At 37.4% G+C, this 24,904-nt stretch overlaps 2 protein-coding genes across 2 annotated transcripts in view; one reads left to right on the top strand and one right to left on the bottom strand.

Moving 5' to 3' along the window:
- Window positions 1–32: 32 nt before the first annotated feature.
- On the bottom strand, window positions 33–9,425 carry SREK1IP1 (SREK1 interacting protein 1). Its single transcript, XM_071731733.1, has 5 exons — window positions 9,293–9,425; window positions 7,056–7,103; window positions 5,372–5,512; window positions 2,192–2,270; window positions 33–1,117 (listed from the first exon to the last, which is right to left on the bottom strand). Exons 1-5 carry the CDS (start codon window positions 9,303–9,305, stop codon window positions 928–930), a joined length of 471 nt encoding a protein of 156 aa, XP_071587834.1. The 5' UTR covers window positions 9,306–9,425; the 3' UTR covers window positions 33–927.
- A 246-nt stretch (window positions 9,426–9,671) lies between these two features.
- Window positions 9,672–24,904, top strand: part of CWC27 (CWC27 spliceosome associated cyclophilin) — a 99,401-nt gene continuing 84,168 nt past the window's right edge. The window contains exons 1-10 of the mRNA XM_071731717.1: window positions 9,672–9,781; window positions 10,703–10,799; window positions 12,415–12,527; window positions 14,066–14,209; window positions 14,818–14,916; window positions 15,084–15,187; window positions 15,581–15,650; window positions 19,176–19,255; window positions 20,096–20,129; window positions 23,021–23,196. Of these exons, the coding sequence (XP_071587818.1) occupies window positions 9,740–9,781; window positions 10,703–10,799; window positions 12,415–12,527; window positions 14,066–14,209; window positions 14,818–14,916; window positions 15,084–15,187; window positions 15,581–15,650; window positions 19,176–19,255; window positions 20,096–20,129; window positions 23,021–23,196 (959 nt within the window). The 5' untranslated portion in view covers window positions 9,672–9,739. The remainder of the gene's footprint in view (window positions 9,782–10,702; window positions 10,800–12,414; window positions 12,528–14,065; window positions 14,210–14,817; window positions 14,917–15,083; window positions 15,188–15,580; window positions 15,651–19,175; window positions 19,256–20,095; window positions 20,130–23,020; window positions 23,197–24,904) is intronic.

Raw genomic sequence — 24,904 nt, 5'->3', positions numbered from 1 at the left:
GCAAACAGTAAATTTTGCTTCAACATGATAGATTGCTTGCATTCCACAAGAGGTTACTTTGTTTCTTTGTTAACTTTTCAATGGCAGTTTTATTGGAATGAATGTAAGAATCACGATTCTTGTCATGACTTTGAAATTGCTGTTGCAGTTCATGTAAGCATTATTCACCACATAATGTATAAACATGCTTCTTAGAACTTTGTAAACAATCTTGCTGGACAGTCACTCAGTGTCATGAAGTGGCACTTTATAACTATGTCAAAGGCAAACTCATAAAAGACCAAACCCTAGGCAGAAAGACAGGAATTTAGAAAAATAACTAGTTCTTGTTTTCAGCTTGTTTACAGTGATCTTGAGAAAAGAACATGCAGTTGTGTTTCACAGTCTATGATTACACCAATTTTAGAAGATTATTCTGAAGGAGCAATCTCTTTTAGTGTATCATTACCCATTCTTTCCCTTCTGCATACCAAAACACCATCTCATACTTGCACTTATTGATCAATATATGCTAGTAGAAAATGTTACGAAAAACAGACATTTATTGAAAGGACAACATAATAGAAAAGTCTCACTTGAAAGTCCAAATTTGATTTAGCCATTCTGACATGATGCATATTTAAGTCCAAATCTTTCTACACAAAAACTTGCAAACTGAAGTTTACCATATCCAAGTGTAATGATTGCAATTACCACTAGTCAAAACTGAACTAAGTGAAGAACTAGTTTAAATTTGCATGGCTTAGTACTCACAAACTATAGAGCATATTTTTTCCCAGATGGTCCATTTAATAATTTGAAGCACTGATATTTGCAAATACATTTCTTAGAAATATATGTATAATTTTAAAACAACAGCATTGAAAAGCTTAAATAAATTTGATTTGAAATTAAATGCAGAAGTGAATGCAAAAATAGGTCAGAACTTCAGTCACTACTAGAACTGTCTGAACTATCAGAAGATGAACTTTTTTCCTTTCGTCTCTTCTTTTTCTCCTTTTTATGATGCTTTCCTTTCTTAGTTTTATTCTTTTTTTGCTTTTCCCTTTCTTTTTTGTGAGACTTCTGTTTTTTTGATTTTGGACCATCCTCTTCAGCTGCACTTGATGAGGAAGATCTAATAAAAAAAAGATTTCAAAATTAATAAATACATATACAGATAGGAATGTAATTGAAGAAGCAAAACGCACCTAGAACACTGTACGAAAATTCAGATGCTCTTGCAGCTGGTTGCATTAGTCTGTCTACAGCAGTGATTACATACACACAAGAATTAAGGTGACAATAAAAGTCACAATTATTATATTCAAGAGAAGTCTTGTGTTTTTTTTTTTCATAATCAACTATTAGTTATTTGCATGTAAGGACCACAGACAGCATACTCGCTCTTTTCTACTCTCTTCACAAGCACAAGTTAGACCTATGCTATTGCCAATAAGGAAGGAGAAAATTGCCAACAAAACTAGTGTTAAGTCCTGTTTTATTTCTAAATAAAAATCTTCTGGCTTCCAAACACATTATACATTCCCTCACAGTGCAGTTCCTGGCAACAGACCTATTGACTAACTATAGTCTCATCAAAAAAACATAAGTCAGAAGGGCAAAACTCAAGATTCACAGTAAATTTGGCTATTGTGGCATTTTCCTTCGAAACTGAAGTATCATTTTTTTAGGCTTCTACAACAGGAACATTAAAACTCACCACATGCTAAGTAAAACTACTCAGGTCTTTCCTTTTGACAGTTACATGTTATTCAGAGCTTATGTGTATGCATGTTTGTCTACACATTCACTGGTGTGAATCCTGCAGAGAATCTGAGGGTCTCTGAACTCCTGGGAAGCTATTCCATGTGAGACAGGCTGTGGACCAACACCACAATTGTATCTTGCCTCGAGTTGGATATTCAGAGGGGGCATTGCTTTCTCAGACCTGCAAACCTCCAGCTTACTAGAGCTTTTGAGACTTCCATGGTCCTAACTCCACAGCAGATACCCTGTGGCTTTATCAGTATTCAAAGAACAAACAAGTTCTCACAAAAAAAAAGGAAGCTTTTCAAACAAGAGATATACTTTACAGTGAAGAGCATCAAAAAAGCAATGTTTTCTAAGATATATTCCAAATATTTTTCTAAGAAATATTCCAAATATTTTGGATGTTTTGAAATCAAAATAGGTGTGTGACAAGAGTTACCTTTTCCTTGATCTCTTTAATTTTGTTTTCTCTTTGCTTTTTCTTTTTTGTTTCTTTTTTTCTTCCTCCTCATTGAAATCTAAAGATAAAAAGGTACAGTTTACAAAACATTTGTCTGAATTAAGATCAGCATTCAAAGAGGGGCTTCAATAGCAGTGTGTACATCTTACAAAATAGTTGTTAGAAGTTTTTCTTTCCTTCTTCCAAACTCTGATTTCATATAGCAATTCTAGAAATACTTTGTGGAGTATCAGAACATTTTATAAAACTTATACTCTAATACCTATGCAATAATAGTCAAGGAAGGCCCATAAAATGTAGCAAAAAGTTGTGACTTTTTAAATACATTTACATTAGTATTTTAGAAGACTTGTCAAAGTCTGAAAACAGGTCATTTAACTAGAACACACACAAAAAAGAGTATTCCCTTAGGCTTACCTGAATTACTTTCAATCACCTTCCTTTCACATTTCACAGATAGCTATGTTATAACTAAGATAAATTGGAGCTGTCACCATGCTGTCTACAGACACTGGCAGATACTGTACAGTAACTTCACATTTCACTTAAAAGCACTATTATCACATTGAATGAAACTTCTGACCTTAAGACTTCTCTATACCAGTTCAAAAAGTATTTTTTGATTCTACAAATGCAAATCCACTACATAAGTACACAATGCAATGTCAGCTAACAGGAAAATACTGGCTTTACAATTTAACATTTAAAAAGCTAATTTTTGTCATTTCAACTTCATTATACAAGTAACTTTTGATAAAGTCTGCATGCCAATGCAGTTATTAATTTGATACCCCGAATAGAAATTACTGGCCTGTATGTTCTGAAGCAAAATTTGACACAATTAAATATGAGTTACAAAAAACCAAATTCCTTTTGGTCCAATCAAAAAAATGTGATCAAGCATTCAGTACTTTAAGAAAACAGTGCAAAAAGCTAAGTGCTAACAATGCAGAAATCTTCAGAAGATGAGTGAGACAACTTGAAACTGACAAAATTCCACCTAGATTATTAACAATTAAAGATATATATCTTATTACAGAACACATAGCAGCCATATTTGAGAAAGTACATACAAAAAACAAGGATATTGTAAGATCAAGTGAATAGTTGCTTTTCCAGCAGATATCCAACTTCAATCAATTTAGGGCTGAAAAATACCTCTTACATTTAAAACTGGGAACAAGTTTTTGTGAAGAGACTTGTTCCAAGAAATAACTGTTGGCAGTACCATTTCTGTCAACTATACGTGTTTTCTGAAGTGTTTCAAATTACAAGGTCCTATCTATCCCTTCTCCTTCCTACATAGCATCTTTACCAGGAACTGAGTCTGGAATGTGAGAGTACAAAATAAAATGATGTTTCAAGAGAGGAAGAAAATTTATTCACTTAAAATACAGTGATTAAACAATCTTTCTTAGGGGAACAGACATTTTGGATGCCAAATTCAAATGAATTCAAGTATCTGATAAATAGCCCATCTATTCCCTGACAGTCTGTGCTCAGACCTTCCAAAGAGAAAGGAGTACCTCTCCAAATATGTTTAAAATCAATAGTAGTTTCAGTCAAAACAATAATTAGAAATGGAAGAGAACTTCAGCTGTCATGTTTTTTTCTAGTTTAAGGAGTTACTATTGACCTTAATATTTTGGAACTGCATGCCATAATCAAAAGATTAACTCTGAACACCCACATCACTTTCTTCGAAACAGCTTCTTAGCAACAATCTCCTAATCTTTTGTTTTTAATTTTAATTTCATCTTTTAATTTAATCTTTTTAAATCTTTAAATCTTAATTTAATTTAATCTTTTTAATTTTTGGAGCCCTTTATGAGATGTTCCAAATTATGTAAAACATTAATTTCCTATGATAGGAATTCATACAAGAAAAAAGATGTGAGTGTATCACATTTCTGAAGTCTGAATGAACACATGAAGTAAAAGACCTACTTTTAAAGCAGAATCCAAACGGACGAAGAATCATAGGATAATAAAATCACATAATTGTTCAGGTTGGAGAAGACTGTAAGATTATCTGGTGATTCAACCACTTCCCTAGCAGCCTGTTCCAGTGCTTGAAAATTTTTTCTGTAACAAAGTTTGTCCTAAGATCCAACTTAAACTTCCCTGGCACAAACTGAAGCCACCTCCCCTTGCCTATTGTTAGTCACTAGTGATAAAGAGACTGACCTCCCCCCCTGCTGAAACCTCCTTTCAGGTAGCCATAGAGAGCAGTAAGATCACCTCTCAGCCTGAACTGAACAACTCAACTGAACAGCTCCAGTTTACTCAAATACTCCTCATAACACCTGTGCTTCAGATCCTCCACCAGCTTCATTGCTCTTCTCTGGACACGCTTCAGCAACTCCATATCCTTACGGAGAACTGGACACAGTACTCAAGGTGTGGACTCACCAGTGCTGAGTGCACTGAGTGCTGAGCTCCATTCACAGCCCCTCTTTGGGCCTGGCCATCCAGCCAGTGTTTGATGCTGCAGGGTGTATGCCTGTCCACGCCTTGGGCAAAGAAGGCATTACATACAACTGCTTTCTCCTCACCCTTGGTCATTATGTTTCCCCCTGCATCAAGTAAGTTATGAAGATCTCCCTAGTCCTTCTTTTGTTGTTAATATGCTTATACAAACATTTTTTGTTGTCTTTCACTGCATTGGCTAAGTTGAATTCTCCTTGGACTTTGGCTCTTCTAATTTTCTCCCTGTGTAGTTTCACAATGCCTTTGTAGTTCTCCTAAATTTCTTGCCCCTTTTTCCAAAGGCCATAAATTTTACTTTTATTTCTGACTTCCAGCCAAATCTCTCTGTTCAGCCAGGCCCCTTGGCTTGTCTTTTGAGACACAGGGATGTCCTGCTCCTGTGCCCTTAGGACTTCCTCCTTGAAGAATGACCAGACTTCCTGGGCTTCTCTGCCCACCAGGACTATCTCCCAGGGGATCTCAGCCATGCTCTGTAACAGGCCAAAATCCAGGGTGACAGTTCTGCTGACTCCCCCTCCTTGCTTCTCCAAGATTTTTTTTAATCTGTCATTTCCCAATCACTACATGACAACATCTACATGACAGCAGAAATTAAGAAGGATAAAATAAGAAGTACTTAAGAAGACCATTAGCCAACTTAATAAAGAAAACAAACCAACAAATCCTTACTCTTTTTTTCACGCATGGCTTGCAATCTCTGTAGTTCTTCTTCCTCACTGTCTTCACTGCTAGTGCTGCTGACATCTAAAACAATATCTCTCTGAGGATCTACTCTGAGGAAGTTTCGGCATTCAAATGTCAGATGACCAGCTGAAGAAAACAAATGTTTAGAAAAAAAAAATTACAATTTATCAGAAAATATCATAAATAAAGAATATCTATATAAGTATTATACAGCTTTGAGATGTAAAAAAGGCTGAAATCTGCGAAAAATGGGGGAGAAGCCTTATTTTGAAAAAGACCGAAAGAGTTTTGTGAGGTTGTGCAATTTTATTTAATAGTGTTTTATGACTTCATTCTTATTTCTGGGAAATTTAAGATTTTCATCCAACCTTTACTTTCTACTTAATGACCTCAGATCCATACTGAAAAAGTTACTTAAAAACATGAAGTACTGTAAATTTCAAAATACTTCAAGTGTGTTTTTTCTCTCTGTAGTGAAACAGAAGGATACTATTAACTCATGAGACATAATCTTTAAAAAAACAGTACATAGTACTGACTAAGCTGCTTCTTTACTAGTATTTTCTAAGTGACACAGCATTAATCATGACCAGAGTTAGGAACCTTGTGCTGAATATACCTATTGCAACAATAAAGAAAAATAAAACAAATAGAAGATACAGTCTGGGAGAAATTAGGCTAAAGATACAGGAATTCAAATAGCAATTAAAACAATCTCATCTCTTACACCTTGGAGACAGAGCTTTTAACAAAATAAAAGGTTGTGTGATTTGACTATAAATCTCCTTCCCTTCTGGGAAATTTCTGATAATTACTGCATGTAGAAATGTAGAAGCACTAAATCTGTATTGATATCCATGTTCCTTTGGATAAACAGATGAACAAAGCAATTGACTGACAACATTTGTTGGAGACAAAGTCTGCAGTGAAAGAATAAACAAGCTTTTTTCCCCTTCAGCCTCATAAACACTCATAAAAAACACAGATTAAATAATTCGGTTAAAGTTCAACACAGTTCACTGCAAAACAGTGTCCACCTCTCCTCTCTTCAAAAAAATAAGAGCTGGTGATTAACAAATTAAAATCTTCACCAAGACCTGTCTCCATTTGTCAGGAGAGTAGCCATAGACTTGCTTATATGATTAGAGCATAATGCAAAGCATGAGGTAAATGGAAACTACAGAACTCGTAAGTACGAAAATTAACTGTCTTGAAATAGAGAATGCACATAGAAGTATGTTTTCTTAGTGTAAAGATTTTACAGATTTTAAACTACCTTTTCTTTTAAAACAGACTGGACTTATTTGCAGTAAGATTCAGAAAATGCACAACTGCTAATGTCAGCAGATGGAACGTGCTCAAAGACCATGCTTCAATTCAAAGTTGCTCAAGTAATTACATTTTGGATGTAGTATATATGAATGAAATAGCGTACCTTTTTTTTCCCCCTGAGAAACTCACAGTTCAAAAGCAGCAATAGGTGTGAGGAGCCAGAGAATGAACAGGAAATAACTAACTAACTAAACAAATGAGGTCATTTAAACTGACAAATGGCTGGGCAGCAAGAGAGAACACTTCTAATTTATTCTTTATTTTTGCCCATCTCCTCAATAGGCAGTTCCAACATCATACATTGAAGAAAACACTATATTGTTTACTACAGACTTACGGTAGCCACACTTCTTGCATCCTGCTCTGATGTTATCCTTATTTCCACCTGAAAGAGAAAATGTCATCATTAGGTGTTCCTAAACAGAACTCTCAAGTTTGTTTTAAATCTGACCCGACAACATCAATACATAGACAGAAGGAATCACTCCACAGTGTATTTATTACACAACAGTCTCAAAAAATCTTTAAGGAAAGCAAAATGGTGCATTTCTAAGGCCACTTTTCTGTGCAGTAACCATCAGAATAGATTTGGCTAGTACCAAGAAAGAATTAGTAGGTGCAAGAAAGCAAATATGGAAAAAAAAGTGAATACAGTAAGAGAAGTGCCCGTTGGTGCTCTGCTGGAAGGGAGGACCAGAGAAGTGCTAATTTTAGTTACAGAAAGTGTGTGATTTTCCCACCTGAGCTCACAGTTAAGTTAAATAGACGTGGTAAGACGTGACAAAGAAGAGAAACCCCGGAGACCCACCCCCAAAACAGATCTCTTACTTTTATAAATCTGAGTCTATTCAGAAAGAAAGCCACAACTAAATTTCCAAAGATCAAAGGGTGCCCTTCTATCTTCCAACTTAATAGTAAGAAAAAGAGAGCAACTTAAACTATTTAAATAAACAGTTAAGCAAACCTACAAAGTAATCTATGGCAGAAAGTAGAAAAACCAGAAAAGGGGGTACACATTGGCTTCATGAATTTAAAATCTGATTCACTGAGACAGCACCGCCCTTAGAAATTTGACCCAAAAGAACAGAGACACCTTCAAATCCCAGGTTGAAAAACTAACTTGGACACTTGGAAACCCCACTGCACCATACCCTTGTGTACTGGAATATTAAGCAGTAAAGATTCATACATTCCTTTATGATTCAAAACCTTAGCATTAAGTATCCCCCTTTGAGGTCTATAAACTCGGCAATGTTTAGATACATGTTTTATGACTATTTTTTTTGAGAGAAACCCACAAGAGGTAAGGAGGTAGGGAATATGGAAGAAAGGGTAAAGTAGCAATGAGCAAAAGTATACATGTATTTTGAAATATCATGTAAAAAAAAAACAAACTCAAAAGACTATCTGCTTGTTTGCTATACCTTGGAGTAGAAAGAAAGATCACACAAACTACCTACTTCTTATCAGCTTTCTGAAGTACTCAGCAAACTTTAGCCCTACCATGTAACTGATAAATAAAGATTTTATATTCCACCTAAGAACAGTCATGCCCAGGTTACCATATCTGCTGTAATAAGTTCAGGTGCCATCTGTCAGGATTTCCAAGAGAAACACCCAGCAGATTACAAGAATATTGTCACCAAATATTCACCAAATTCGTGAAACTGAAATTTTATCATTATTTTTAGCCCTAAATAACAATGCTGGGAGCAGGCATTTAGAAATTTCAGATTATTAAAAGTAAACAAATTGCTAGAAGCTGCCTTCTCTCACTCCCTTTCTCCCAGGTGTTAATCCTCAAGAAAAATAGCAACCAACATAGCAGCAACCATCATTCACTCAGTGGTTAGAAAAAAAAAAAAAAGGCTTTATAAACCTTTGAACACAAACGTGAGATGTCAAAAACCTCTTCTGCTATGGGAGCAGGAACTTATTACCAAAACTAGATGAAGAAAATACTGTGAAGCGACGGCTATCTACGTATTTGGCTACCATACTAAATACCTTGCAAACAGCACAAGCGTTTCTGCCTGTCCTATCTCACCATCGTCTAAACGTATTTTAAAATAATCTCCCGGGACACAAACATCTCAGCACTAAAGACGAGGACTAAAACGAAGTCTAACACCAACCGTTTTTTAGACCTAACTTTAAAGAAGATGGCTTAAACGACAGGAACTTAGCACCCGGTCATCACGGACCTAGGACGTTGCGGAGAGACCCTGAAGTCCTTGAAGGAGGCGGCTGCCCTCCTCAGCGGGCCCCCTCCGCCCCAGCCACCTTCCCCAATCGCTCCCCCCCCCCCCCTCCCGATGCCCCGACGCCAGGTAGGACAAGCGGATGTCCAGGCCAGTACAAGGTTTCTCCGCCGCCCGCCCCGCGGCCTAAGGGAGCCGCGCCACCCGCCCGCCTTCCCTGCCTCACATTTCCCACTGCGACGCGAATTCCCGTGCCCTCCCCGAGTAATTTTCCATCAAGCAGCCGCCTACTTCCCCTTCCCAACGTGCCAGCCCTGCGGCCAGCCGATTATTGTCCATTCCCTCCTCGCAGCCCCGGTTGAGAACCCCTTACCCGGCAGAGTCATGGCGCCTCCAGCCGCTGTCCTCTCCAGCCGGGCCGAGGCCTGGAGCAGGGTCCCTCCCGCCGGAAGGCTTTGCCCGGCGCCCTCTCGGACCGTGCCACTCACACGGAAGAGAACAGGGGCCTTCACTACGGGGCGGGAGCCACGAAGAGGGACTACAGGTGTCTGGAAAAGCCTTCAGGTCTCCCAGGGAAGAATTTTTTCCACAGTGACCCCGGAAGAGACTCCGACCGGGGGACTCATCCCTTCATTCCCCCGCCCCCCCCGATTTAGCCAACCTCCTTTCCCCCTCCAGGAGCTGCGTGGAGGCGTTTAAGATGGCGGGAGGTTCGGTGTGGTAGGAAGCGTGAGAGGCGAAAGCGTCACCGAGAGGCGAAAGCGTCACCGAGCGTCGAGCCCGGGCGGTTGGGAATCTGCTGGGGTGTCCTGGCCCAACCATGAGCAACATCTACATCCAGGAGCCCCCCACTAACGGCAAGGTGAGGCTCCCCGGGGGCAGGGGCTGCTGTGTGCCAGGGGCTGCTGTGTGCCAGGGGCTGCTGTGTGCCAGGGGCTGCTGTGTGCCAGGCAGGCCAGGTCGTCGGGCAAGCTGTAGGTGACGGGGAGTGAGCGGAGCGGCGGTTTGGGAGCTACCGCTGAGGGGGAGAGTGCGCTCCCTCCCGGGGAGAGGTTCGGGTGAGGAAACTTTGATCTTTGGGGGTTTTTGCAGGCGAGGAGGGCGCGGGCTGTGCGTGAGGAGCGCAGCTGAGGAAGCTGCGTGTGTGCGCGGGTGTGAGGGGACGGGCTGTGCACCGTAGCTGCCTTTGAGTGGGGTGTGTGAAGAAACTGTGCAAGGAGGGGGGGCGACAGCTGAGGGGGACACGCGCGGTGTAGGCGCGGTGGTTTCCGTGTTGTGGTGCTGGTTTGGTTACTTTGCAGTCATATGGTCTGCTCGCAGACATTAACTGAGTCGAAACGCGACTTACTCTGTGTGGATAAAGCATTCCCTAAAGCATTCCATTTCTTTTCCTTTATTGTTCAAAATATCTCAGGTTCCTTATTATGACCTTTTACTGAATTTAGCAGTGTTGCTAGTGAGAAAGGTATATGCCCTTGCAGATTTACGGTATTTTTTTTTTTCCCCATATTTTTTAATTATGGAAGTGATAAAGGGTAAATGTGTTGCTATCATCTGTCAGGTTGCTGGCCTTGAAGCTTTGTTATGTATTGGCGCAAAACTTTATCTTAAGTTCTGGCAATACTGTGGACAGGTAATGGTAACTGTCTGGCACACCTGAATGTCTGCCACTGTTACTAACATAATGAATTTAGAAGTGGTTTTCTTAACTCGGCAATTATGTTCTCCGATTAGCGACTATGTTACAATAAAATTAATGGTGTGTTTTTGTATGTATTTATAGGTTTTGCTGAGAACAACAGCAGGAGATATAGATATAGAATTATGGTCAAAAGAAGCACCAAAAGCATGTCGAAATTTCATCCAGCTTTGTATGGAAGGTAATGACTGAACAGGATAGAAGTTGTTTAAGTTATTTCATATGCATTGTGCCTTTTTGTAAAATGAAGGTCATGACTGTGCCTTAATCTATAATTTGTATTTGGAAAGTATTGTCTGACACTCAGACAGTGTTTTTCAAGGTTATTAAGGAACCCACTGGAAAAAGAATAAAAATTTTAGATGGCTTTTTCAAATGTAGCATCTGGAATAGTATTACTGTAAAGTTGTATGTCAGGGGCTTGGGAAGGCATATTTTCAGCGTGTCTCGATGAAGTATAACTACCTCTTTAATGGATGTATGAAATGGATGTATGAAATGGCAATGATGCAATATTGGACATTTGCAAAGATTCTCATTTCTGTATGGCCATCTTTACTACCTTTTCATTTTTTTATTGAGTGCTTTGAATGTTTATTTGCTGTAGCTTTTTGTTGATGTAGCCTATGTAACTCTTTATGTATGTAACTGAAGTAAAGAGTAACTTGTAACTATGTAACTGAAGTAAAGAGTACCAGAATGAGAAGCAGCCTAGTGGGAAGTCTGTAACAAGAATTCGTGAAGGACCCGGTGCATTTATGTATTTCTTAGTTGCTGCTATTATCTCATTGCTCCAGAGTGGTTAAGAGTTATTCTAGTCCTCCTCTAGTAAGGAAAAACAGCAGTCTAGGATTTGTGCCTCCAGCCTCTTCTGTGTTCTTCCACATGAGGTGGAGATGAGATTTTTTGCAATGATAAATTAGTTTCTCGGCCTTTGGTAAGTTCATTCATCATTAGTGTAAGGAACTGGGCTTTTATTTCCTTTCTGAATTTGTCTGACTCCTGTGTAGGAACCTAAGCTTTATATAATAAATTTGAGTATTTCTTTTCTGTATGTCCTAACATATAACCATCCCTGAATATCTAGCTGTGCTAGATTTTGTGCTAGCATTTGCATACCAGTCTTTGTCATGCAGCTTGTAGCAGATTTATTTATTTAAAAAAAAAATCAAGATATATATGTCAAGTAAGTTTTCATTCCTGTTTTCCTGTATTTTCATAACCCTTATCTGATAGATAAGAGAAGATAATTTAGGGAAAAAAATGTACCACATAGTTCTGTGAAAATTATTGGTTTTGTTACATTGTAAGCTGTGAAAGGAGTGATACCTCTGTTCCATGCTGGTTAACAAAAGTGCTAGTTGTTTGGTATATGAATATGCCTAATAACGTATATGAGATGTTGGCTGGGACAGAGCATAGTTTTAACTCTCCTTTGAAACTGGAGTGCATTTGTAGCATCATTCCAGTGCTGAAAGGCAAAAAGATGATTTGGCAGTATAATCTTGGAGATATGCAGTGCTTTTTGCAACAGAAAAATGTGGCACCATGTGTTTTTTTCATAAATGTCATTCACAATATTTTGAAGCTGAGGTACAGTCACACTGACCATGGCAGTGGAAGAGGAGGGAACCCCTTGGAAATAGCATAATCCAGTAACACTACTTGCTTTCTGAAACTTGAGTCTCTGGTCATGTCTGCATCATCTATGCATCCATGTAAGTTTGAATTTGAGACCATTTACCGTGTTATTTAATATCTTCCTCTTTTTTTTTTTTTTTCCTTTTCTTTTTTAGAGTATTACAATAACACAATATTTCACAGAGTAGTGCCTGGGTTTATAGTGCAAGGAGGTGATCCCACTGGTACAGGATCAGGTGGAGAGTCAGTCTATGGAGCACCTTTCAAAGTAAGCATCTGATTATCTTATGCATTGATTTTTTATTATCTCTATCTGTTCTTCCTACTGAGCTAGGTTGTGAGAAGACAAACCTTATGTCAGAAATGCACTGTTACACATGTACTGTAATTTCTTTCACAAGATGCTTTCATATAAAATAGGTGTTTTTTCAATTGAGAGTTCCTAAATCTAGCTATGCTGATGTTAAGATATATGTATAACCTTGTTATCATGAACTTAACACAGAAAAAGAGGGAGGGTAAGCAGTGAGAAGTAGGGTTTGATGTGTGGCATACTCAAGTGCAGAAATCTACATTGTCTACCCATATTGCATCTCATATAGCAAAGGTCTCCTAGTGTATTATTGTTACCAGCATGGCTCATGAGGCTCAGATCCTGAGTGAAGCTGCACATGCCCAACATCTGTGTTCACTTCTGCCTGGTATTACAGCATTAAGAATTGTGACTATACTATGGTATTAATATGTTACACATTGCTTCCACCTTGAAAGTAATTCTATTTGCTCTTCTTTTGGTCCAGAAAATATTCTGCCTTTGCAGTGCTGTACTATTGAATATACTAATATATTGATTATACTGTTCAGTAACAACCGCTATTGAACTTCCAGTTATTTTTCATTTATTAGGATTTTCCCCGTAAATACAGTGGTTAATAAGAATAATAGTTTTACATGTGCAAAGTGCAGTTACTTCTGTAGCTGATTTGGAATTTTTTTTTAGCATCTGGATATTAATAATCTCCAACAAAATGATGACTAATAATATTGATGATTACAATGATCAAAAAAGAAAATTAGCAAGATGGAACCTAGAGTTTTTTTAAATTGTCTCTTTTTGCTATTGATATACTGGTCTTTAATTTTTCTCATGATTGTTTGTTCGCTATATGTTTATGGTTTCTTTTGAAAGTTGTTCACTTGTTTACATTACTATAGGCACTAAGCATAAGAAAATCACAGAATGGTGGGGGTTGGAAATGACCTCTAGAGATCATCTTGCCCAACCCCCCTGCCAGAGCAGGATCCCTTGGCGCAGGAATGTGTCCAGCCATGTTTTGAGTGTCTCCAGGGACAGACAGAGACTCTACAACTTCCCTTAGCAATTTCTTCCAGTGTTCTGTAACCTCAAAGTAAAGAGGTATTTTAATTCAAGTTAAATGTCCTGTGTGCCATTTTTGTGACCATCACCCTTCATGCTGTCACTGAGCACCACTGAGAGAAATCTGGCCCCATCCTCCTGACACCTGCTCTTTAGATATTTGTAAACATTGATGAGATTGCCCCTCAGCCTCCTTTTCTTTAAGCTACTATTGAAATATTGACAGAAAACAATCTTCTGCTGAAAATGAAAGTGCAGTTGTGGCATTAAGTTTTGAAATACTTGGGGTTTATTGCTGTCTGAATTTAAAAGAAAATTAACAGCGTATTTTCTGTGTGTGCATATTGATGTAAGTAAGAGGTAGCTAAAGAAGTGGCAGAAATAGCTACATACTTAAATCATGTTCTTTTCTCTTGTGTCTTTGCCAGGATGAGTTCCACTCACGATTGCGATTTAATAGAAGAGGACTTGTTGCTATGGCAAATGCTGGGCCCCATGATAATGGGAGTCAGTTTTTCTTCACCTTGGGTCGTGCAGATGAACTTAATAACAAGCACACAATCTTTGGAAAGGTCTGGTACATGGACTAAAGTCCCAGTTTGAGTCTCAAAGAAGCTACTATAAGAAGCTACTATATTCAAAGGCTATTATAATGTATATTTACTTCTGTGTACATTTGATATTTATTTCACTGCTTTCTGAGCTGTCTCTGTTTTCTTTGTTTCCTGTGTCTGGCAGAAATGTTTCTCTGGGTTGTTCCCATCATTATCTGCTTTGGTGTTATTCTTCTAAATTATCTTTTTGTATCAGGAAAAATGAAAACATAAGATGAATTTACTACCTCATGATTTACATGATTTACATCAAAAAAAGTAGACCAGCTATATTTTTTATATCACAGCATCTTTTCTTATTTCACAGCTCACAAAGAATTTGATATCTTGCCTTACAGAAATACTAAAAAATGCAGGGTTACCTACTGTATTCCTTCAATTTTTGGTGTTAAATTAAAAAAAAACAACTTGTATATTTTACTTGCTGTCTTTTAGAATTCTTACATGCTTACAGTATTTCCTATATATTTTTTATATTATTTACATAATAAGTACCTTGTGTTTTGCAGAATAATTAACAAAAATTACAAATAAGGACTTTCTACCCATTTTTGCAAATTTGACAGGTTACAGGGGATACAATATACAACATGTTGCGTCTGGCTGAAGTAGAAGTTGACAAGGAAGAGAGACCTCTCAGTCCTCACAAAATACGAAGTAGTGAGGTGAGTGTGTGGTGATTTTAAATTTGAAGTTTCTAATTTATTGTATTTATAGTGTTTGGAAAACTGTTCTAGTGTGAAAACCAGGCATGTTTTTTATATACTGTTTGAAAATATTGAATCATTTAATTACAAGGAAATGCTTGTTACAGATGTGTCTTTTTTAACAGGTTTTGTTTAATCCTTTTGATGACATTGTTCCAAGACCAAACAGAAGGCTGAAGAAGGAAAAAACAGAAGAAGAAACTAAGAAGTCTAAAGTAAAAGGCACAAAGTAAGTATGTGCAACATAAGTGATGGTTCATTTTCTTACACCTTTAATTTGTAGCTTGTTAATTTTCTATTTCTGCTTTTGAAGGCTTTACCAAAATTCACAGAGGAAAACCAGAATGTCTTAAATTCTATCTTACCATTTTTAAAGTGATGCTTTCAAGCAGATCCTGATTGTTTTGACTGGGGAACAGAGTACAACATGCTTCTCTTCAGTGTTTGTGGTTTATTGCAAAACACCCTTTGTAGATTTTTAAAATGGCTATACTCAATAGAACAATTTTGTTTTTTTTATTTTGAAATTGCCTACAGCATAAAAGGAATATGTTTGAAGTTTATGGAATGTTAGTAACTAACATTTATAATGTTTTAATAAAAAATGTGTTTTCTCTCAAAGAAATTTTAACCTGCTTTCCTTTGGGGAAGAAGCTGAAGAAGAAGAGGAGGAAGTCAATAGAGTTAGTCAGGTACTGTACCAATTCATACCCATTTTCCTTTTCAACTTGAAATTACATTTTTGCGTGTTGGAAAAGCTTTGACGTTCTTAATCCTATTCTTATGTTTGCATTTTGAACAATAATACTAGAAATTACTTCAGTATTTATGATTCTGATATTTTAACGTGTTGAAAAAAAACCAAAGGTTTTAAACTTTTCTGATTTTGAGGGCACCTTCAGTTTTACAGCATGATATTTTTACACTTCCTAAACATAAAGTTCCATACTTTTAATGTAGGTCTGTGTCTGCTTTTTAAAGTCCATAGGGGTGATGAAGAACTTTTCCTCCTTAATTATAGAAGTGTGATTTCATGAGGCTTAAAATAGGTCAATGTGTTCATTATCAGTGCATTCTAAGTTGCTTTTTTTAATGTGTGTCTGTTTTGTTTTCAAAATGAAGTACTGTGGGAAAAATAACACATTATCATAATTAAATATTGCACTTTTGGGAGTTGTCTGCATTTATAGAACTAGGGTTGCATAGATAGTCTTTGACCTACCATTTTCCTACCTGACCTTACTTCTTAAGTAAGGCTAGTCAAAAACTTCTTTAAAAAGTTGCCATTTTCTACTGCTGACCACATTATTTCTCTGTAGCCTTAGACTCTTGCTTATTTGTAAAGTTCAGGTACCTACTTGCTTCAGTTGGTCATCAGACTACATGGTGCTGAATCTTCTACCACAGAAGTGAAAAAATGGTCCTCAGAGAATGTTCAAAACATCCACAAAAGACATCCACACAAAAGATGACAGGGAGTAATAATGGACAATATTAATGAGATGGTATGAATAGGGATGTTAGTAGAGGTTTATCACAACAGTAGTTAGTTGTAACTTATTTTTCTTTCTTGTTTCATCTTACCAGTCAGACTAACTAGATCTTTTTACCCTGGCATACTCATCTGCAACTCTGTTCTTGGTAAATGTCTGGTTTTTAATACTGCATTTAACTCTGTTGCTTTGATGTCCCCCCCTTTCAAGCCAAATGTTTGCTTTTCAGTTTAAAGTATCTAAATAGAACACCTCTTACATGACAAACCTGGTTTCAGTGTTTTCATGCTTTCTTCAACTCAGTCTTGAAAGAAATCTCACATACTTATCCTGACTATATTCCGGTATTAGCTGTGAAAAATAGCCAAAGCAACTGTTTATGACAAATTGCTCTTCATTCTTTTCAACAGAATGAAACCTTTTTTTCCCAGACCTCAGCAGTTGTTTTTAGTAGGTCCAGATCAGTATCTCTGTAGTTCCTGTACGTCATCTTAATCTTGATTAAAATGAACTGTGTGAATTTTGGCACTGACTTCCATTCTCTCTTTTTGATTAGAAAAATTGAAGGGCAAAGTTAGTAATAACATTCTTTGTCATCTACATGTTCAGAATCCTGAGAACTTTTTTTTGATTACTAAATCCAGTAAGTCTTGCTATTTCAAACATAAGAAGGGCTGAGGTTGAGAGGAAAGCCTGCAAGTAACTGAGGAACCAGATCTGGCAAAAAGTAAAATTTTTAATTTTTTAATGCAGTGAGGCTCAAGCTAAAATTATCTAAAGAACAAAAGAAAACACCATGTGTCAAGGTGAAATTTTATGGTATTTTGTGGTTTCATGCTTACCTCTGAAAAATAAGAATTCCTGTCTTAGTCACATAGTATTAAACAAGTGAGTACTGAGTTAAGAACCACACCCCAAGTTTATTTTCCATCTTCCTTACTGTGGACAATTTTCTACTGTAGATTTGTTGAGACTGCAATACACTTAGACTAAGTGAGGGAATGAATGTATTTTGTCTTTGCTGGAATGCATCCCCAGACTCTTGTTCCTGAAACCGTACATTGAAGGGCAAGGAGGATAACTGGGCATATGGATTATGGTAACTTTAAAATAAAATAAAAAGAGAGGAAGGGAAAGATGAGAGATACTTCTTATTTCTTACGGTATGAAAGTTGAGTCACAAAGATAAATGAGACAGTAAATATACTGAGAAAAAATATTTTTCACTCTTGAAATAAAGTTGTGAATACTTATGCCACAGAATGTGATTAAAGTGAGAAGTGTAAATATTTTTAAATAGTAATTAAACAAGGATTCAGGGCCATTGGTGTCTTTTAAATGTTACAGGTCAAACTGTCTTCTGTATCAGGAGAGTCTCTGCACTATAGAGAGTGTGAATCCTAAAGAGAAAATTTATGTGCTTTAGGAGATTATAGAAGACAGAGGTCACAGGATTAGGGAAGTTTGTGTCGAGGAGTCGCAAGAGCAGAAAGAATGGCTGCATAAGAGAGGTCAATCAAGGAAGGAGGCAAGAGAGATACCAGCACAGGAAGTGTGCTAACCAATAGGAGCACGACTGCACAGAGTCTAGGTCCGGGAGACAGAGTTGCTTGCTAGTAACAGAGTTCATCAACAGTCCTGCACACAGCAAGCAACAATCAAGACTGCGCTTTCTGGATGGGGACCTTGGTCTTGGTTGTTCCATCAAGAGATGGAACGGGAGATGGGGGTGGAGACAGATCTACAGTGTGGGTCCAGTAGGCTCATCCAGAAGACTGGGTTAGACACTGGTACACCTCTGACATAGCTCAGGCAGTGGATTCTCATACCTGGGCCAAAATGCTGCTCATGGGAAGAGGAGCTCCAGGTAAAACTCTTCAAGGCCATGGAAGCCATTAGTGAACTCATAGACCTGATTGTGAAGTGCCTGCTGATTTTTGATTAGCATTTAAACTGTAGCTTTCAGGGTCCAAATTGCTAATTTGATTGTCTGTACTTGCTTGGGAAGTTGACAAGGGTGATAAGCATTTGTCTTAGGTTTGATGTAGCTCCTGAACACACACAGGGGTTACTTGTTGAAGGCAAAATGCAGCTGACATAGAGACATTTGGGTCAGGATACAGGCTGTTTCTGTAACATTTTCAGTCTGATTTGTTTGAAATTTATGTTTACTTTTTGATTGGCATGGGAGATGATTCCTTACTCCAGTCTTTCTGGAAGATCTTATGTGTTGTTATTTACTTGGTTGCTTGCTTCAGGACATGATTTCTACATGATATATTGTTGTTTTTTTCTTTTCTGTTTCCTAGGAGTCTAATTAGTGTTCTACCAGTTGATAAGTGCTGCTCCCCATGTAGTAGTTCTTTAGGTTGTCATGTGCCACTATTGGAAAGTTAAGTTCTTATCTCTTCATTCACTCAAATATGTATGTGCTAGACCATGTAGCTTTATGATGTTTAATGCTTGTGATGATTAATTTTAAAGGAAAGAAAGAAAAAGAATTGTTTCAGTGCATTGCTATTACAAAAAGCATGGGAATCAGTTTGATGTCCCTCTTTCTGGAATGCCTTCTCTGCCCTTCCACTATCAGTAGTGTTTATACTTACTGGGTAGGCTAAAGCTAACAAAAAAACATGTTATTCTTTTCTTACCAGTGTTCTTTTTTGCCATCTATTTTTACAAACACTGACATTTCTAATAATTCTTTTCTTTTTTTTTTAACAGAGCATGAAGGGTAAAAGTAAAAGTAGTCATGATCTACTGAAGGATGATCCACATCTAAGCTCAGTTCCTGCTGTCAAAAGGTTAATATATGGTTTTATTTTTTCAAGAACAGATATACTTTCAGGATACTAACCCTGCTTAGTATCATGTATACTCATTGCTTGTCTGTTGCTCTTTTAAGAAATTAAGAATGGCAATGCTGGTCTTACCAAATGTTCCTCTGACCCACTATGCTGGGCATTAAGTGGATGCCCAGTAGAGAAAAAAAGCAGGAAAAGCATAACGTTTACCTCAGTAGTCTCCTAGCCTCCATCTTCTTTCAACTTATTGGCTTTACTGTTATAAGATCTTTATTATTACCTTATGACAGCTAGCACTGAGTATGTTTGCCTTAGGATGTTCAAATGGATTTTTTTAGAATACACTAAACTCTATCTGTATAAAAAATGAATTTTTTTTATGTTTAGCTTAATTATTAGTATGGTCCACATCAGACATGCCTGTATGAAAAAGGTTGTCCAAAATACAGGCTACTTGCAAATACTTGCAATGAGATGCTAAAAACTGATGTGTGAGATCAAAAACATCCATCTTAAAAGAGTATTGGGTTTTTTTTCCTTCAGCTTTATGCATTAGTGGTTTGTCCGGATAGCTCAAGATATGGTTACAATTTATTAATTTTGTGAAAATCTGTGGCTTTGTGTTTTAAAAAATTTCTAGTTGGAAAGGATTGTGATAGTGAAATGAAAAAACCCACTATTTATTCATACTTTTAAGATGAATATGAGGATGATATAAATGACTAGGTAGACTGAAATTTCAAGTAGTGGTAGAAGTTGTGTTACAGAACTGTGTGTTTTTAAATGGAATTTTGGTTCTCCTCTGGTACTCCAGAGTAGTTACAATTGTTTTTCTTCTAGTGAAACTGCAGATGAAGAAAGAGATTTGAGTGAGGTAAGTAACTTTTTCTTTACAAATAAGTCTTTGCTTTTTACTATGTGTGAATTAGGTTTTCTTAAGGGAGCAAATGCTACTTGAGATGTTTTTGAAAATCAGCTCAAGTCAAATATTCAGCGAAAGGCTGCAGCCCGTTTCAGAGTTCTAAGATTTGGCTGCTGTGGTGTTAATACTGCATACTACTTACTGCATTTTATAAAAGCTGCTTACCACATATTTCAGTCAATACATTAGATATATGGCTGATTATGACAGATTATGGCAGAGTGACATGCCACTAGTAAAAGCTCTAAAATTGCTTCTGAAAGAGAAAGTTAGAATTAAATTTATTATGAATAATGATACAACTCCAGTGTCTGAGGGATAATCTATGTGTGAGTCAGAGTCCTGTTGGAAAGATGTCTTCAAGGAAAAAGAATTTAAGTTAATATTTATCACTTAAATTGTACTGGTGAAGATAGGCACCTCTGAAAGACAGGAAATCTGACTAATGAAACAGTAACATTCAACGAAACGTGATGGTTACTTTAGTTATAAGTAATTTGTTGTACATGGTGCAGAGTAAGATTGCCAGGGTATCCCTTTGAGATGATGTTGAGTGTAATGTTTGAATGTAATGTTTGACTAGGAATGTAATTTCCCATTCTCCAGAATGAATCCTGAAAAGTACTGCTTTCCATATCTATCTACCATGCACAAAGACTGCAATAGTTAGTTGATGCAGTGGAAGTGAAGGAAAGACAAGGTGTTGGTAAAAAAACCAGTCTGGTTCCACTGTATTTCCTTTTGTTTTTTCTTCCAGAAGGTATAGTATGACTTCATTTTCTTGGAGTCTTCTCCCTTTGTAATTCCAGCTGTGCAGGAGCCTTTAAGTGTCAGAAGGGCTCTGAAAATGGTATTTAGTTAATAATTCTTCATATGTTCAAATAACCATTTGCTAAGTGAACTGGATTTGGGGAATATAGAGCAGAGACATGCTACATATATTTATTTAAATTTACCTAAATTAATCTGAATGTTGTTATGATAATGTCCTGAACTAGAAAATAGGAAGGGTTTTTTTTCTTGCAGGTACTCTCCTTAGATTTCATATCATTGAAAGATATTGGTCAGAATCTATCATATCAGGCAATTACCTGAGCCTTGTAAAGTGTTACTAGAATTTTGCCATCTCACTTAGATTTATTTCAGTTAACACATGACAGTATCACCTTCTCATTTACATGGCTGCAACATGTTGGTAGTTTTGTAGCTGTCCAATGACCCTATAATTCTTCCAGGTCAGCCTACCTCCTTGTTAACAAGGTGTCCCTGGTGTGTGAGAAACTCTTGTTATTATTCCAAACTTGCTGTGCAAGCTATAAAATATCATCCTGCTTCTCTTACTGCAGTCCTCAAGATCATACATTTCAAAATCCTTTCAGATCCTTTGCCTTACTATTAGCAGCAAAACTAGTATATCTTCTAGGCAGGCAGTTTTCCATTTCTTTGTCACTAGGAGCATACCATCATTCAACTGAGCAGCTGCTTCCCTCCTGGGTTGTCCATGTAGCCCACTTTTTGTAGAAATGTGTTAAATCTGTTAGTTGGTAGTAAAACTTCACAAAAGTGAGAATCTAAAAGATACAAGATCAGATGGAGTTAACGATACAGAAGAAGAGACTGAAGGAGACTGGGCAGTTTCGGGAGAGAAGGTCTTGAAAAGGAAGGTTATATCCTATCTTGTCAGTGAGTGTCATTCTGGAAGACAACTGGTGAAATCTGGTGCAGAGTGACAGGAATGGAAAGTTCAGGAAGTGAAAGGGTTCAGATGAGTTAGACAAGGTGAAATACTCTTCTGTTTCCAAGATTGTACTTGTACTCCTTGCTCCCTCTACTTTTCTCCCCAACCCTTTTTGTGTTTATGGGCATGCTCTTCCTGCTACTTGTTCTCCTACCTGTCAGTCACACCCAGAATATGTGTGTTGTCTGTAGAGTGTTCCTCTCCAAGTGCCTCATCCTGACAGCCTCCTGGATACAGTGCAGTTCTCTGGAATACCGTTTCTATGTGTGTCCTTTTTTTCTGTGTAGTTGAAATTACAGCCATGTAGCATCCTGCACTTTTTCTTTAGCTAATCAGGATAGTTCAAAAGTAAATATAAGATGTGCCATCTAGTCTCTGAGCTGCCATCCTTCCATTAAGATTCATGCAGGCTTCCTTCTTTAGTGAAGGCAGTAGTCAAATTTGGTCTACATAGGCTTATTCTTAATTTCTGAGAGAGATAACTTGTTTCTACCTCAGATGTCTTTGAGCCAATGCAATTTATCCCTTTTTGCCTTCCTCTGCTGGAAGCATAGTACCTCTGTAGCAAGTTGGATTGATTTGGTTCCACAGGTTTTCAGAGCCCCTTTTGATCAGTGGGGTATTTATAAATTCCTTCATGGAGACCAGTAGGCAAGCCTTTTCCATCCTATAATGACTGTAGTATAACCCTATGGCAGGTAGTTCCTAGTGAGTTTTGGTTTTATTTTAATGGGATGTGAAGGAAATATTTAATGTATCATCTGGTCTGGGTTCATGAACAATGACCTGACTGCTACCACATTGCTATGAGGTCTTTCTCAGACTTGTAAGGGTTTACAGTTCAGAACAGAATGGAATAGAATTCTAAGCGATACAAAAAAGATACAATTTCTGTAAGAAAAAATACTTCATTGTCATATTTCTCATTTTTAGCTCAATCCAAATTAAATAAGGAAATATTTGTTTGAAAAGTTTGCTTTTAAATGAAGTTTTTTGGTTTTATTTTTGTAATTGATTACCTTTGTAAGAAACACCTCCCATATTCAATACTCTTTAGTAAAAAAAAAAGATAAAGGATAAGCTTTATAATTTTATATCAATAAAGGATGAAGAAGAACACGATGAAGATGCTGATAGTGTTGAAGGTGAAGCTGCTGGCAATGAGAGATTTCAAATAAAAGAACGCATTGCCAAGAAATTGAAAATCGATACAAGTGAAAATGCTAAAAATCAGCTTCAAGAGGAAGAAAGCAAGACAGAAAAGAAAACAACTAATCGAAGGTATGCATTGTGCTTTTTTTTTTCCTTCACCTTGTTTACAGTCAGATTTTCTGCTAATTTCCAGTTTTACAGCTAACCACATTGATAGGATTCTCCCATTTCCACCCCCAACTGTGTGAGACAGAGTTTCCTGTTGCTTTCTCATTTGGCATTTTAAGCCTCACAGCCTTCTTTTCTCTGATAACACAGGATGATCATCTGCCACTGAGACTTACAGAAAATAGTCATGTACCAGTTTTTCAACACTGCAATTGTTATTATATCATTAGTACCAACCATGCCAATGAAAACCATCTAGGGTGCTTAGAAGGTTGGAGTATGCCTGTGTAACACTGTATTTGAATTATTAAACTAGCTCTAGACAATTTGTTATGTTTCTGCAGCAGTATTCAGCCCTTCACAATGGAAGTGTGAGTTCCAGTCATGTAATGTAGTTGTGTCAGGCTTTGTGAACATCAGTACTGATAAGCACTCAATTTTCAGTGAGTTAATTTGTTTTCTTGGAACATTGCATCTTGGCAGTCTTTCTTCCAGGCGTGGTTTGCGAATTTCTGCCTAGTAATACTTAATACTGCACAAAAATATTTGTCGTACATGCTAGTGATGTTTTGTGGATCTGATGACAAACTCACTAAGCATTGTTGTTCAGTATTTCAGTAAACATCGGCTCCAGAAGTTACTGAAGACTCAATTCTGCATTTATAATGTTCAATGTATCTATGTACTTATTGAGTGAAACTTAGAAGGGATAGGAGGAGGGAGCATAAAAAAGGTAATCTAGGTCTAATTAGCTTCACCAAAGCTAACACTGCTTTGGTGGTGCTAACTGGCTTAGTGAAATCATTCAGGCTTTTCCTATACTAAATACTGCATATGTAGTGGCTGTCTTCGATTCTTTCGCACAACGGTTTCATCTGAACTGAACCTTTCTTTCTGTTTGGGTTGGGTTTTTTGGTTATTTTTATTTCTACCCCCACTGCAGATATGGTTTTGTGTGTGGTGGCCAGGGCATATTGTCAACATGGAAGAATCCAGGACAGTTTGTTTGCAACAAAAGAATGCCTGGTAGTCTGTGGCAGTCTAGTTCCATAGTAATTACCATCCCTATTTGTAACAGGGAAATGAAGATGTCAGGTAAGACACATGAAGATAATTTTTTTGTAATAACAATACACTTTGAGATAAAATACATATTGAAACTTTGGTTGGAAAGTGGAATAACAGAAACAAAGTAGTTGCTGTTTCACAGTGGTCAGAGTTCACATACTGACTTGCACTCTTGGCAGTTCTTTCTGATTTTATATGACTATATAGAACCATAGAATGGCTAGGATTGGGAGGGACCTTAAGATCATCTAGTTCCACCCCCCCTGCATGGGCAAGGATACCTTCCACTAGAATAGGTTTTTCAAGGTGCCATCCAGCCTGGCCTTGAACACTTCCAGGGAGGGGGAAGCCACGATTTCTCTAGATAACCTGTTCCAGTGTCTCACCACACTCAAATAAAAGAGTTTCCTCCTCATATCTAACCTAAATCTTCCCTCTTGAAGTTTTAAACCATTTCACCTTGTCCTCTCACTACACATGCATGTAAAAAGCCCTACCCCAGTTTTCTTGTAGGCCCTGCTCGGATATTGGAAGGTTACTATAAGGGCACCTCAGAGCTTCCTCTTCTCCAAGCTGAGCAGCCCCAACTTCCTCAGCCTGG

This window comes from Heliangelus exortis, chromosome Z, assembly GCF_036169615.1.
Source record: "Heliangelus exortis chromosome Z, bHelExo1.hap1, whole genome shotgun sequence".
NCBI classification, from domain to species: domain Eukaryota; kingdom Metazoa; phylum Chordata; class Aves; order Apodiformes; family Trochilidae; genus Heliangelus; species Heliangelus exortis.
The sequence above is the reverse complement of the archived record's forward strand: the minus strand, read 5'-3'. Positions and strand labels throughout refer to the sequence as shown.

Excerpts from the sequence above, each read along its gene's own strand:
- SREK1IP1 (XM_071731733.1), bottom strand. Across the intron at positions 2,271-5,371 it reads AGCCATGCGTGAAAAAAAGA|ATTTCAATGAGGAGGAAGAA; the intron begins GTAAGGATTTGT and ends TTTTATCTTTAG. Across the intron at positions 1,118-2,191 it reads TTAAAGAGATCAAGGAAAAG|ATCTTCCTCATCAAGTGCAG; the intron begins GTAACTCTTGTC and ends TTTTTTTATTAG.